Source organism: Apiospora kogelbergensis, assembly GCF_038363985.1.
Source record: "Apiospora kogelbergensis strain CBS 113332 chromosome Unknown utg000008l_segment0_segment0, whole genome shotgun sequence".
Classification (NCBI taxonomy): domain Eukaryota; kingdom Fungi; phylum Ascomycota; class Sordariomycetes; order Amphisphaeriales; family Apiosporaceae; genus Apiospora; species Apiospora kogelbergensis.
Window position 1 is genome coordinate 1,430,596 of NW_027117425.1, and position 13,306 is coordinate 1,443,901.

Sequence of the window (13,306 nt, forward strand, 5' to 3'; positions counted from 1 at the left end):
GCAGCTGCGACAGCATTGCCGCAACACGACGTCTCTCCTTTCCTCTCTTTTCCTAAACATCAAATCCTCTGGTATTGGCCTTGCAGGGAAGAAAACCTCAATTGCGAGCTACATGGAGCTGTTGACTCTAGTCTTCAGTGCATGACGAAAATATGCAAAGAACAGAAATCTGAGCGAGGCGGACCAGATGGTCCTTCCATATCCTCCCAAACTGACGTACCAGTGTGCAGATACCCTTCCCTTTCCACACCAGCCATTCGGTTTGGCGTCGTCGGGCTTTGTTGCCAGCCTTCGGCCATGACGACAGACAGCAATCGGTCGAGGATGAGCTGTAAATACAGTTTCATCTCGTGAGGCTTCAAATTAGTTTTCAATCGGAGCCGCGGGTGACGATTTGCGAACCCGTCTCGGCCGAGTGGTCGGGGATGGGGTGTCGTATACGCGGGACAGAGGCGAGGGAGGAGAGTACTTTCTTGTTGGTACGATACAAAAACAAGATGCCCGATGATGACAAAGTATCCAAAAAGCCAAATTTGCAGGCAGCCTCTTCCGCGCCTACACGCGGTTTATGGTTGTCCATGAGAAATGGAAGAGCTTATTTGAGGGCACATCAACAATACTCCTTTATACGTGACCAAGTTGGTCTATTTCATGAAGCCTACGCTTCACCGTTGTTCGCGTTGTTTCTCAGTGGAATCAGCATCGAATAGAACTCCTAGCTTTCTGTATTTACGAGCCACCTCTAGTGGTCTGGCAATCTATCTATTATTCAAGGCAATTGCTCTCACATTGCAACTCTTGTTATATTATGTACAGTTTCCAAAACAGCCCTATCAGTATGCCATTGCCATTGATGTCAGCGGCGAAGATCTGAACGGCTTTCGACAGATTATCTTCTTGTCTCGGCAAGCAGTACTACACCATGCAGGCATAACGACGACCTCTGGTGGCGTTTTACCAGATCGAATTGAGCACAGCTCTCTTGCCCGATGCACCTTCTCAGATGTTAGCTCTTCCTTGAAGCCGCTGGCCAGGCCGAGCTCGAAAGCCACTTGAGAACAAGTCGACCCAGCTGTGTTACGCTTCCCCGTTGTGTCGTCGATGGCGCCTGGTGCCAGTCGCTTGTAGGTCGTGCCGCATGGCACGCAGACGTATGCGTAGTGGTAACGTTTGCACATGGTGTAAGATATATGGCCGAACTTCAAGTTGCTTCGGATTCTTCTGCTTGTCTGATATGTGACCACTCGATTCGTCACACGGGGGAGTCGAACCACGGTATATGTAGATCAGAGAAAGAGACTTGATTCATAATGCATTTGTCGTTTGACAATGCCGTCTTTGTGTTGAATGAATAACCACGAACAAAGTGCGGATACAAAGAGCTCCTTGTTAAGGACAAAGATTGTCCAGTCATGTCTACAACAAGGCATACATGCCTGACGATGAACGGTTGCAAATCAGGGCCTAAGCTCGGACATGTTCCGGTGTCTTCTATGGTACATCAGTACTCTGCCACAACCAGAGCAGTGATCAATGCTATCGATCTGGCACAAGTTTGGGTGTCAGGACTTCAGGCGTCTGCACAACAGGCGGCGGCTGTACAGAATACCATGACGCCATAGCACCAGTCGTTGCGTGTCTCTCTGAGAGGGTACTTGCCGTCTACGATGACTTCTTAAGTGCCCTATATAAAACAAGATGGAGGCTGTTTCCCCTTCTATTTGCCAGCCTTATCTAGGCAGACAGCGATCGGGATGGAGTTCGACCGTTCGAACGCTTGCGTACTGAAGTTGCGAAGCTTGGCGCGTCGGAAATGAGAACCTGAACGTTGCAACTGTGCGAGAACGAAGACGAGGAACCCAAGTTGGTATAGAATATGTCACTTTTAAAGGCTTGCATTTGGCCTCATCGTCAGGGCGACAATAAGCAGTGCGATGGATATAAGGAGGGAATGGAACCCACAGGGTTGGACCACAGAAAGACAACATCGGGATACGTGAATACATAAAATGATGTCTTTTTTCTCGAAATCACTCGCCGCTTTACTCCCGCATTGAAAGCGCTGCCTTAAACGTATTTGACTTGAACTCATTCCAAAATGAAGGTGAAAAGTCGCCTCCTCTTGGTTACCCAGGCCTTGGTAGGACCCTAGTGACAACAGATCCAGCCTGGAAAGGGGGAAACTACGAGCCAGACCGACAACCACCTATGGCGCTGGGCGCCGGCTACTACCTAGCGCGGCTCCTATTCTCGGCGTCCGTGTCCATGGCGCAGCCGTGCCCAGCGCCTACCGCCGTGGACGAGTTCATTACCGAGCTCAACCACGACCTGGATACCCCGGAATCTTCGACACGAACGACCAGAATTGAGCCTGGGGCGCGTCGCGAACCTACAACCCGGAGCCCCGGCTCGGCAACATCACCACCGAGATCAGCTTCTAGACCGAGCGTCCGAGCAAAAGTGAGCGAGCGGGAAGGTGGCATGATTTCAGTCGGTCATGATGGGAATCGAGGGGCATGTTAATAAATAGGGGATAAGGGGTTGTCAAGGCGCGTCATACTATTGGGACTCAAAGTCATTAATTGTTCTGTCCAAGACGGCATATGGCTCTCCTGGCCCATGCTGAACATCTGGCTGTTCAATGTTTCCCAGCACAGCCACTCGATTACTGCTCCTCAAGTCGGGGTCGCAGCATCCAATATCGTACGTGCGACCTCAGATTGTAGGCAACTCTCCCATCAAGACATCAACTTCATTGTTATTATCGTTACTTTGGCTGCGGCGCGTCCTTGACCGATTCCTCGCCCAGCACCTTGCTCGCAGCCATGAACCTGTGATATGCAGATGAGCAAATGAACTTTTGGAAGAGCAGTACAACTTACATGCCGCCATGCCAACTCCCTAGGCCGCGCATGGCCTCGGCCTGCACAGCCGTCATGCGCAGCAGGTTCTCCGTGTCGGCCAGGTTGGACGAGAGCTGCTCCAGCTGGGAGTGAAGATGGGACTTTTTAATGCCCGATGCATTTGTCAGCGACAACAGTTTCCCCTGCGTAAATGTCTTGGGGGCATTTGTTGGCCCACTCACCAGTTGCCGCGCCTTGACCGCGCCTCCCGAGCTCTGCGGCGCTATCGAGGGCCGGGTGGTCATGCCGCTGCCCGTGTTGAAGGTTCTCGAGGCCATGACGGGAGCAACTTGATCGGCTAGGTATTTTTGATGGCTTCAACTCCCATCCCCTGATCGAGGCAGTTTGTCGTTATGTCGTGTTAGGATCGGAAGGGCGAGGGAGCTAACGAGTTGTTGTTGTTGTTGGTGTTCGGAGCCCAACATGGAAATGGAAATTGGCTTATGCGGGGGTTCCGCTAATTACAAGCCGCGTTATATGCACAGAGCCAATGGAAACTCGGGTACGTACCTCCTCCCCAGAGTACAGCAGGGTAGAGTCACTTTATATCCATCAGATTGATTAATACGCCGTTGGGAATGCAGGTAGGAAAGAAAACCAAGTATGAAACGCATGCTGTGCAACAGTGCCGTAGCCTACCAACCCGAAAGATAACGAACGCATGGCTCGGGTCAGACAGAATGCGAAAGCTGAATCCCCTCTCCCCCTATTTTAGCAACGCATGTGGCGCTTCAAGCAAAGCCAACCATCACCTAGGCGAAGAATCATATCATATCCCATCACAGCATTGCGTATCTTGTTCGTTTGCTTATTATTTTCCACACTCGAATTCATTGTATCTGCCTTTTCCTACTGTGTCGCAATAAAGCGGCCTTCATTAAGCCTTGCTCTCTCTTTTGTGTATTGCAATCCGACACCATCTTGCTATTGGTGAGACAAAGCTCCTTTCTTAGTCTCGCTGTACAAAGTCGGCTCTTCACCCCTCCCTCTCTTGCCCTGCTTCTCTCCCTCCCCACGTGCCATATTGTAGCACCCACCCGTAGGCTTTTTCTCGCCCCCATCCTTCTCCCATGGCAGGCTTTTGTGGAATATTAGAACTCAAATAGAAGTTAAAGTGTGTGGTAACAAGGGAAAAATCGCGGATGTCGGGCCGCTGCGTGTGTGCCATAGTCATGAAAAGCCAAGCTGCTTCGCTGCTGCACTCTTCTCTCTCTCCTCTCAACTCGCGCCGCCCAGGTGCAGTTGCTCAGCCCCCCTTTTACACCCACCACAGCCATTGTCCATCAGGAGCGAGTGGTCGAGGTAGGCAGGCAGGCTAGAATCCAGATCTAATCGTAAATATGCCTTCTGCCACAACTCCCTTCGCGGAAAACAAATACGCCTAGAAAAACGTGCGACTTGGCCAAAAAACACGATGCAAAGAGTCGACAAGATGCATCCAATGATCGGTTTCATGACCAGAATTTTATACAGTCCCATCCCCTTTTGTGTGCCCAATCTTCATGGGACGGAATTAGGTCCCACCAGTAAGTATTAGGTCCGTCCATGAACGAAGAATGCTGAAGCACGACCGAGTATCTCCAGAATTCGGGGGGTTCCGGCAAACTAGACATTAACTGCCTTAAATGCCTCTAGTTCGTGTGTCATCGTGATCCGAGGATAATAAAAGTAAAAGAAATGTGTGCCATGTCGACAATGGAAAAATGATGTGTACTGCTAGCACGAAACCCCGCAACCCAATGCATATCACCAGAAATGAAAAAGTTGCTGCCTCGTCGTGCCGAAAAAAGAAATGATGCCTTATGTGGTTTGGGGGATGCCACCCCTTGAGAGATAACCCTCGAACGAGCCGTGTGTATGCTGTGGAAAATCGTAGCCAATCGTTGGGCTCTAGAAAGGTGTTGTGCGTATCCTCGCGCTTCAGAAGTGCGAGAGTGATGGTGGCATGAGCCAGAATCAAATCATACCATGGGCTTGGTGCGAGCATGAATACTCGTCAAATTCGTCTCGTTATTACGGTCGGGTTTGGGAGGAATCGCTTCACAGGGCCGATGGCGATGTTCGATACGGCGCACCTTAGCGGACTCCGACGGCCGGTCGGGGGCCGAGGCTACTCTGGCTACTATGCGCAGAGGGCTCGGACTCGAGGTTGATGGAATCACCACTCCCCGCGCTGGCGCTCGCACTGCCGGTCAGACTCCGTACATTTTGGGCTTCGGTGGTTGGAGGGCGCTCACCCCGACACGTTGTTCCACTTTCTGAGGCGCAACCGCGTTCCCATGACCCGGGGGTATCGCGGAACCGGTTGTCGCATGCCATCCGGGGAGACGGACGACCGTTCATACCGGGTCCTCCCATCATTCCATTAGGTGGCGAAGGACGGCCATTGCCGCCGCGGATCGAAGGGCTGTACGGGCCTCCAGGCGAGTGACTAACCCGTCGTGGGAACGGGCCGTTCATGCCACTCATGCCACCTGGCCCCGACATCTGGTCCAGATGTTGTGCCGTAAGAGAGTTGGCCCTGGAGCTTTGTTGCATTTGTCCTCGGTCTACACCGGCATATCGGTTCGATGTCGACGACATGAGCGTATCGTCGAGAAAGTTTTCGTGCAGGCCAGGAATGGAAGCCATACCGATTTGACTAGTTCGGTTTCGGCCAAAATTGGGGCGGAAGCGGCTGTTCCTGGCGGGCATCTGAGCGCCTCCGTTACCCATCTCGGGATCTTGTCGTATCTGCTTCTGATTGGGGGTGTTCATACGGGCCTTCCTCGAAGTAACGCTCATCATATCGAAGTTGTCGGGGTCAATCATTGGTGTCATCGGAACGGCGTTAGGATCGAAAAAGTCATCCAACTCTTCATCCTCGTCATCATACGCGCCGCCACGGACGGATGGTGGGGGGCCTGGGCGTCGTCGAGGGCCAGGTGGGCCGGGCGGACCAGGAGGACCTCGTCGCATGCGCATTTCCTGTTCCTTGAGGGCAAGTTCACGCTGGCGAAGTTGCAGTTCCCTCTCTCGTAATGTGATATCTGTATTGTCACCAGGATATGTCCCATCAGGGCCAGCTTCGGCGACGTCGTCGTAAAGCATCAAATGGCTGAACTCGTTCAAGTCCGTCTCCTCCATCGATCCACGCCTGGAAGGCTGCCTCGATCCTGCATAACCGTTAGGGGGACCGCGGTAACCATTGGGCGGGCCGCCGTTGCCCATGCTTGGCGGAGGTCCGCGACGCATGCCAGGGGGCGGACCGGTGTAGTTGGATGAGTTTCTTGGTCGTGGGCCGGCTCGACCCATGCCGTTTCCGTTCGGCATGCCGTTTGCCATTTGACGGGGCGGCGGGGGTCCATTGGTCGACATACGTGGCATTGGGCCATTTCCTGCTGAGGGCGAGCCGGAAGGTGCGGGGTGAGCAGCCGGGACCTCCTTCGGCCTCTGTTGATTTGTAATGTTTGCATGGTGGAAGATAGCATATAGTGTATCGATGGTTGGTACCTTGACACCTGCTGCCCGAGCAAGGTCGCGGGGGAGCCCAGGTACGTCTCAACCTCCATTGGGCGCCGAGCAATATAGTCTTGCCACATAATACTGCCGCTTTCGGAAGGTTGGCACTGTTCCTTGACCGTGCTGTCTTTGAAATTAGGTGTAAAGCTGCATCCCTGAGCGATTGCAAGTTGCATGAGCTCGTCGATCACGCCGTACACTAATTCGCGAACTCCCTTCTTCTCAAGGAGGGCCGAGTGTGATGCAGTGTCAAAGATGACACTGGCGGGGTGGAAAGCAATGGGTCTACAGAACATTAGTAAGACCAAACAACACTGAATAAACCGCAATGGCATAGCTTACCCGATAACTCGCTCATATTGCTGTTGGCGGATATTGGGAGACACTTTACAGTCGACTTGACCAGTACTTAAGGTCATCGCCAGAGCCTGTGCCATATCTTCTTGTATCGACGCCGGGATGTTACTGTTCTGATTGGCGGGCCCAACCCAGATTTCCGTTGATCCCCTGTGCTCGAACTCACTAGCTCCGAGCTGGGTGATTTGGGCATTCGACACAAGCGAAAGCACAACGTTGGTCGGGAACCTATCCTCGATGGCCTTCTCGATGCCTAGCGTATGTGTCGTGTTGATGAGGATACATGTGTGTTGCGGTGTGACAACGGAATCAATTACTGAAGCAATGTCGTAGACATCCGGAAGAGCCTTGATACAGAGAATGACGTAGTCAAAGGCACCCTCCTTCAGTTGCGCGGCCTCTTCGGGGGTTCGTACAACTGCATGTCGTTAGCGTCACGATCATAAGGCTTGCTCGGAGTCAAATAGATTCGGAGAACGTACCTTGTCGTGGCTTGAAGCGCTCGTTGCCAAATCCGTCGGACTTGAACGAGATACCGTATTGGTATACACTATCGAACCCAGACTTCCACACCAGCGTTACGTCGCAAGCATTAGTGGCTTGCAGTCTCCATGACAAGAAAGCCGAAACTGCGTTGCCGCCCACTGCACATATTCTCATTAGTTCATCAAACTCGGCCATGGCGAAATCGAACGAGAGAAGCGACACATATAGGGGTGTTTAGTCTCCACGAGGGAGAGCTGGGGTATAGTAATTGAGAGTGGGAGGGTTCAACGAAAGATAATTCAGAGGGAGGTGGCGGGCAACGGGTGAGATTTGACAAGGAAACGAAGGCAAGCGCTTCTGCGCTTTGCCCCCAAGCAGTGGTACAGAAGGTTGGACAGATAAGCAAGAGCGCGCGTCAGGGAGGGTCATGTATACAAGCAGCTGCCGGCAAGGATGGGAATGTGGACAGGGTTGGGACCGTCCACAAACTCGCGTAGTACCGCTCCCAAACAGCTGGCTGCTGCTGTTGCTGCATGCAAGATGTACTTTCAAGCGGTGCAGTGCGGAATAGCGACACACGGGGGCAAGAGAAGCAACGAACCTGAGAGAATCTTGAGTCGTGGTGTTGTAGGCGCCATGATAACGACGGTGAGGGCCAATGCCTGGCTAAGCGATTAAGGGATTCGAGCGTTCGGGTCAAGGGGCGAGATCTGTATAAAAAAGCCCCGGCCGCTAGATCACGACGGCGACGCTGTCGGAATGAAGACTGATCTGAGATGCAGCCTTGTGCTCCCGTCGAAAGTAGACTTGTGGAGGCCACCGGTGACGGCGGACAGGCGCGGAAAGTGAGCGACGCCTTATCGACGGGCTGTCTGTCTCACGGTAATTGTCCAAGAAGCGAGTACTTCGGTATGCTTCGCGTTCTCTCGTACCGGGCAACCCAGCATGCAACTATCCTTCTTCTTTTTATTTCCCCTTGGAACTCTCTTTTCCTATTCACACTTTCTTTCGCAACGGGAGGGAAGTCCCAGGAGCTACCAGACCCAGTCGAGCTAAGGAGAAGCGGGAGCTGCTGCAGATCGGGGGGATGGATTGGATAGACTTTGGACGTTTCGGCGAAGCAGGTTACAGGTCCATTCGGAGGAGCGAAGTAGGTGCGTCTAGTTGCTGGAATGCAGGAGATTTGGTGACGGTTGGATGAGATGAGACGAATCTTCTTGTTGGACGGAGTAGGGAGGTTACAAGAGAGCTGCGGTGGCTAACTGTAGGTAGATAGGTAGATCAAACCAAAAAAGGCCCGGACGGATGTGCTGTTGTACCTAACTTCCCACCCCCAAATGCAGGTGCAACACGATGCAGAAGCGAGAGTTGGAAAGGAAAAGTGTAACGAGCGTAAATGGGTTTAGGAAACACAAGAACCAAGACCACACGAAGCCACGCGCATACAAAGGTTGAGTCCAGGGTTTGGTCTCTTTCTTTGACAGACAGTGGGTTGAGAAGAAGAAGAGAGTTGCGGGTGGTGGTTTCGACGGGGGGTGGAATGAAGTAAGAGGTCGTGGTGGTGTAGGCCCGACCTTGTTGGTTTAGAGTGTGCTGGGCAGGGCAGCAGGGCAGCAGTCTGTCTGGCAGTGGGCAGTGAGTAAGTAAGTAAGTAGTATGTAGTATTTTCCTTGACAGCAGCCCCGGAGTCTGGGTCCTGGACTGGGATTGGGACTGGGTCTGGGTCGGGTCAACGAAACGCAGGCTTTCTCTTCTTTCTCTGGCGTGTCCGCTGGCCGGTCTCTGCTTTCTTTCAATCAAGTTGCAGTACCAAACCAGGGTGGGTAAAATCAGGTAAGCTGGGTTGAGAGTCGGTCGGCGTCTCCTCAAAGAAGCGGGTCTTATTAGACGTTGATGAACGAGAAGACATGGCACTAGCAGCAGCAGCAGCAGCAGCAGCAGCAGACAGGAGGGCCAGTTCTGGGCCAGGGTGCATGGCCGGCCGTCGACTCTTCTTCTCTTGTCTTCCTGTGCAGACGGATGATACAACCCGACGCACGCCCTTTCACTCCTTCTGACAGGTCAACCCCATTGAGCCACTGACATTCACTACAAGAACTACGAGCACGCGCTTTAGCTGCGACTATACTTAGATTCAGATGTGCAAGTGATGTGGCCGTGGAACCATCGGTCGCTGATAGATAGGTACATACATGCATACATTCACTTGTACGTAGAGGGGGGGACTAAGGGCGTGTGCGCGCGCGTCGTGTGGTATGGTAAATACGTAGGTCAGAGCCAGGGGGCGCAGCAGAATATACTAGCCCAGGCGGGAGACAATGGCAGGGGGGGAGGAGAAGAAAGAGGGCAAAAGTGAGATAAAGCGGTATTGCTGGACGTACCGGTTGATCGACCTCTCAAAGCTAGATTGGTTGGTATGTAGCAGCCTGGAAGGCAGATGAACTGAGGGACGGGGCCGGGGGACGGGGGACGGGTATTGATTGATTGATGGATGGATGGATGGAAGGATGGGACGATGAGATAGGAATTCGGTACAGTAAGGGAAGTATCGGAATGTACCTAGAGAGAGGCAGAGGTTGTAAGCCGCCTGCCTGTCTGTCTGTGGGAGGGGCGTTAATCGAGACATGCACCGGCACCGCCTGACTGGGAGGAGAAAAAAATATCGATTCATGGGTACCATTTGATGGGATCGTTCAACTGGTCCAGTCCCATCCTGCCCGAAATGGCTACTTTTCAGTTCGGATGACGTGTGGCATGCGCTGTCTCGTTCTTCCCTTGATTTCTGCCCTTCCACTTCGTATCTCCTTTCATTGCACAGTGCTTTTCTACTTGAGCGACAAACATGGAGTCAGGAGTATAAGTGCTATGGTGTAGCGTAGCAGTAGCAGACAAGCTGAGGCTGAGAGCCGCCTAAGGAGGTAAGCTTTCGTAGAAGAAAAAGAGGGTTGCTGTTCTTCAGATCGTGATTCTGACGAAATGCACAAAGAGTGCGATCCAGTTCAATTACCCAGAGAAGGTTAGACCCGCCCCAGCTATCTTAGGTCGCCCGAAATGACCCAGGAAGTGCCAGGAAATCAGGCCGAAGCCAGGGGAGCCCAGGGCAAAGCAGAGGCCATCAATTGAACCCGCGACAGGGTAAGGGGCGGTACTGGAAGCCACGACACGCCTGCGTACCCAGTGTACTTCACCTAACTTACTGTAATCCCCGGCTGCCAGGACACCAACAATGGCAATGAAAGCCAAAAGCCAGAGCCAGAGCCAGAGCCAGAGCCAGGGGTCAAAAGGCTACGGGATGGGCAAATGTAAGCGGCGCGGCTAAAACAAATGCTCGCTCGTCCTTGGTTTTGTTAGTACCTAGCCTGGCCCACTAGGAAACCGCCCACTGTGTTGGTACTGTACGTGTAGTCGTCGCAAAAGACAAGTTTGCGCTGCAAAGAAACCCATAAACTGCATGGTCCTAGTTGGCATCGGAATGGGGTATAGCCGATTTGATGTTGCACTGCTACGGATGGCTCCTCTGAAATAGCCAACAAACAGATATGTATAACATTTTTTTTCTCTATGTTTTTTTAACGAACCCCTTGATACAACTTGCTGACTTGTCACCTTGTCCAAGGAGCATGGGACACGAAGAATCTCAGTATACTAGTATGTGCAGTGCATAAGATGGAGGGGAGCATCAAGAGAACCCGCGGGTACCTACCTCAAAAGGCATGCATCCTTATAAGCTTTAATAATCAGGACGCCCAAATCATAGTCTGCAGTCACGGCTTGGAGGATATGGGTTGCATGTTACATCTTGAAGATAATTAGTCGGAAGACGTTCCGTTCCAGGAGACAACCCCATATTAGAGTTTGAACTCCTTAAGCCGGCCGGGCCTGCAATAGGTCTATATCAAAGGCAGACACGGCACTGGTTTGGCCATGTCTTGATCGGATACGAGACGACTCACCACGGCGGCATGTGTCTAGCAGACATACGCTACGCGGAATCCCATCCCATGGCGTCGTCAGTAACAGATCTGGTTGTGGTTCTGACCGTGGGCTGTATTGTATACTGTAGTCGTGGTGCAGATTCAGGGGAGAGCCGAGTCCGACATGCATGTGCGCGCATGCACATGTCGTAGGCAGTATACGGCGTTATATAGTACTTGTACAGTATGTCCGTTCCATGCGAGGCTCTGTGTCACAATCAAATTCACACACGTCAGACCTGTATCAACAAGTTGTCAATGTGCTTGTCTGTAAGGTGTGCTCTATGCCAATTGTCAAAACTTGACGTGTTTAAGAAAAACCATCCCGCGAACCTAGGTAAAGCACATGGACATTTGTTTCTCAAAGGTTCAAACGTGGCGCGATTTGACCAGCGATGTCATACTGTCGATCAATTCAAACGTACCTCCCTTGCAGTTCAGTCACCCCAGATGCAGGCACAGGCTTCAATTGGCAACCACAATAGGGGGTAAAGTGTCTCGCTCGTATCACTCGAGCACACACTCAGCCCGTCTGCAATATAATACTTACAAGAGTCCGGTAAATCACCCACCGCAATGAAATCAATGAGCCCAGCGTGCCCCGGGTACCCGTACGAATGCTCAATGTGGGTTCACGTTCCTGGGTGCGTGCGTGGGAGCCTGCCCGGAGGAACACCAAATGTTCTCCAGAAGTCCATGATCCACCACGGGAGTTGGAGTGTTCAGCTTGGAGAGATACGGAGAGCTCCACGGAAGCGAAATCATGCTCATCTCGGAGGGAGGCTGTGGTGGTGGTGGTGGTTGGTCGGAAAAGTGGGTGGCATATGTATACACATGTATGTATGCAGAGCTGAATGGAATATCATGTACAGCGCACGGCTTTCAACCTGCTAATGAACAGAAGCCGTTGGTGGTGTCGTCTGATAAGCTTTCTTCGCCAGGCCGGGTAGAATTGCATCCATCTCAAGTTTGCTGGCCTGTCAATCAATCAGTCAATTGTCAAGATGCACAAGACAACTCGGTATCCATGGGTAAAGTCTATTAGCTGGCTGGTCTGGCTAGCTGGCTAGTTCAAGCAGAATGCCGTCAGGAATCATGGCAGGGAGGCATGAGCTGAATGCTGTATTACTTGTGGTTGGTTGACCACGAAATCACTTGAGGCAGAGCAAGACAGTAGGCTAAAGTTACCTGTGCGTTCTGGAGATCTTGTCGATTTGACTCGCCCAGAGACTCGCCATCCTGGCAGGGGCTGTTGGTGTTGTTGGCCGACAATCAAAATCCGTCGTCCGGCATGCACTTGGCCGCAATAGTCAGATAACGACTTTCTTCCTCCAAGTGATGAGCATGAGGTCTGCATGCCATGCCAATGGACTTACGCTTTCTGGTAGTGTCGCTTCTGCAAGGAAGGCCTTCGTATCGGCTGCATAGGAAATGTCGTGTTCAGTCTGCGACGGCGCAGACGCGTGTCTTTACGACAGACAATGTCGAACCGTAAACCTCCGTTGTTCCCGCGAGCATGTGTGAAAAAGATGAAATGGCTGATGGGCGCGGCGTCAAAGTTGGGTTACATGGTGTGTGGGGGATCGTTGCGTGTATGCATGTCCCTCATAGCACACTTTGGTGCATACATATGTATATTGATGTGTGGTAATAGGGGCAATATTTGCACCTCTACTTTCCGATGGTCTCTCTATTCTTTGCTTTTGGTAATGAAGTCCCAGCCTACATCAGGGTACAAGCTGCCATTACGAGTTGACTGCCTCTGTGAGAAGGAAGCCAAAGAAAAGATGGTCTTGTCCGACGGCCGGATTCTAGGATAGTGGCTCGGCTTGTTCGGAGTCGGACATCTAGCCATCACTATTGCCGTGATTGCAAGTACAAGTGCTTATTATCACCTAACTTGTAGGGTTGCATCGTGCACGCACCCTAGCAAGGCAGCAAAGCCCAACCCAGCGAGGGCAGGCAGTAGGGTAGAATATGGTGGCGTCCGAAGAGGAGGGGGTAAAACGGCTGCGCATGGTGAAAACTTGGAAGGGGAAATTAAACAGAGAGAAAATACAGTGCTTATGTGAATTGCCTGTTCCT

At 52.1% G+C, this 13,306-nt stretch overlaps 4 protein-coding genes across 4 annotated transcripts; 1 reads left to right on the forward strand and 3 right to left on the reverse strand.

Annotated features, from left to right (window-relative positions):
- Positions 1–833: 833 nt before the first annotated feature.
- Positions 834–1,178, reverse strand: PG998_012437 (uncharacterized protein; the record flags this gene model as incomplete). The annotated part of the gene is made up of 1 exon (XM_066879253.1): positions 834–1,178. One exon carries the CDS (start codon positions 1,176–1,178, stop codon positions 834–836), a length of 345 nt encoding a protein of 114 aa, XP_066725637.1.
- Positions 1,179–2,208: 1,030 nt separating this feature from the next.
- Positions 2,209–2,523, forward strand: PG998_012438 (uncharacterized protein; the record flags this gene model as incomplete). Its single annotated transcript, XM_066879254.1, has 1 exon — positions 2,209–2,523. One exon carries the CDS (start codon positions 2,209–2,211, stop codon positions 2,521–2,523), a length of 315 nt encoding a protein of 104 aa, XP_066725638.1.
- Positions 2,524–2,767: 244 nt separating this feature from the next.
- Positions 2,768–3,181, reverse strand: PG998_012439 (uncharacterized protein; the record flags this gene model as incomplete). The annotated part of the gene is made up of 3 exons (XM_066879255.1): positions 2,768–2,831; positions 2,883–3,004; positions 3,086–3,181. The coding sequence occupies 3 exons, from the start codon at positions 3,179–3,181 to the stop codon at positions 2,768–2,770; spliced, it is 282 nt and encodes a 93-aa protein (XP_066725639.1).
- Positions 3,182–4,979: 1,798 nt separating this feature from the next.
- PG998_012440 (alcohol dehydrogenase) lies at positions 4,980–7,442 on the reverse strand (the record flags this gene model as incomplete). Its single annotated transcript, XM_066879256.1, has 4 exons — positions 4,980–6,335; positions 6,404–6,689; positions 6,747–7,179; positions 7,244–7,442. 4 exons carry the CDS (start codon positions 7,440–7,442, stop codon positions 4,980–4,982), a joined length of 2,274 nt encoding a protein of 757 aa, XP_066725640.1.
- Between the last annotated feature and the right edge of the window lie 5,864 nt (positions 7,443–13,306).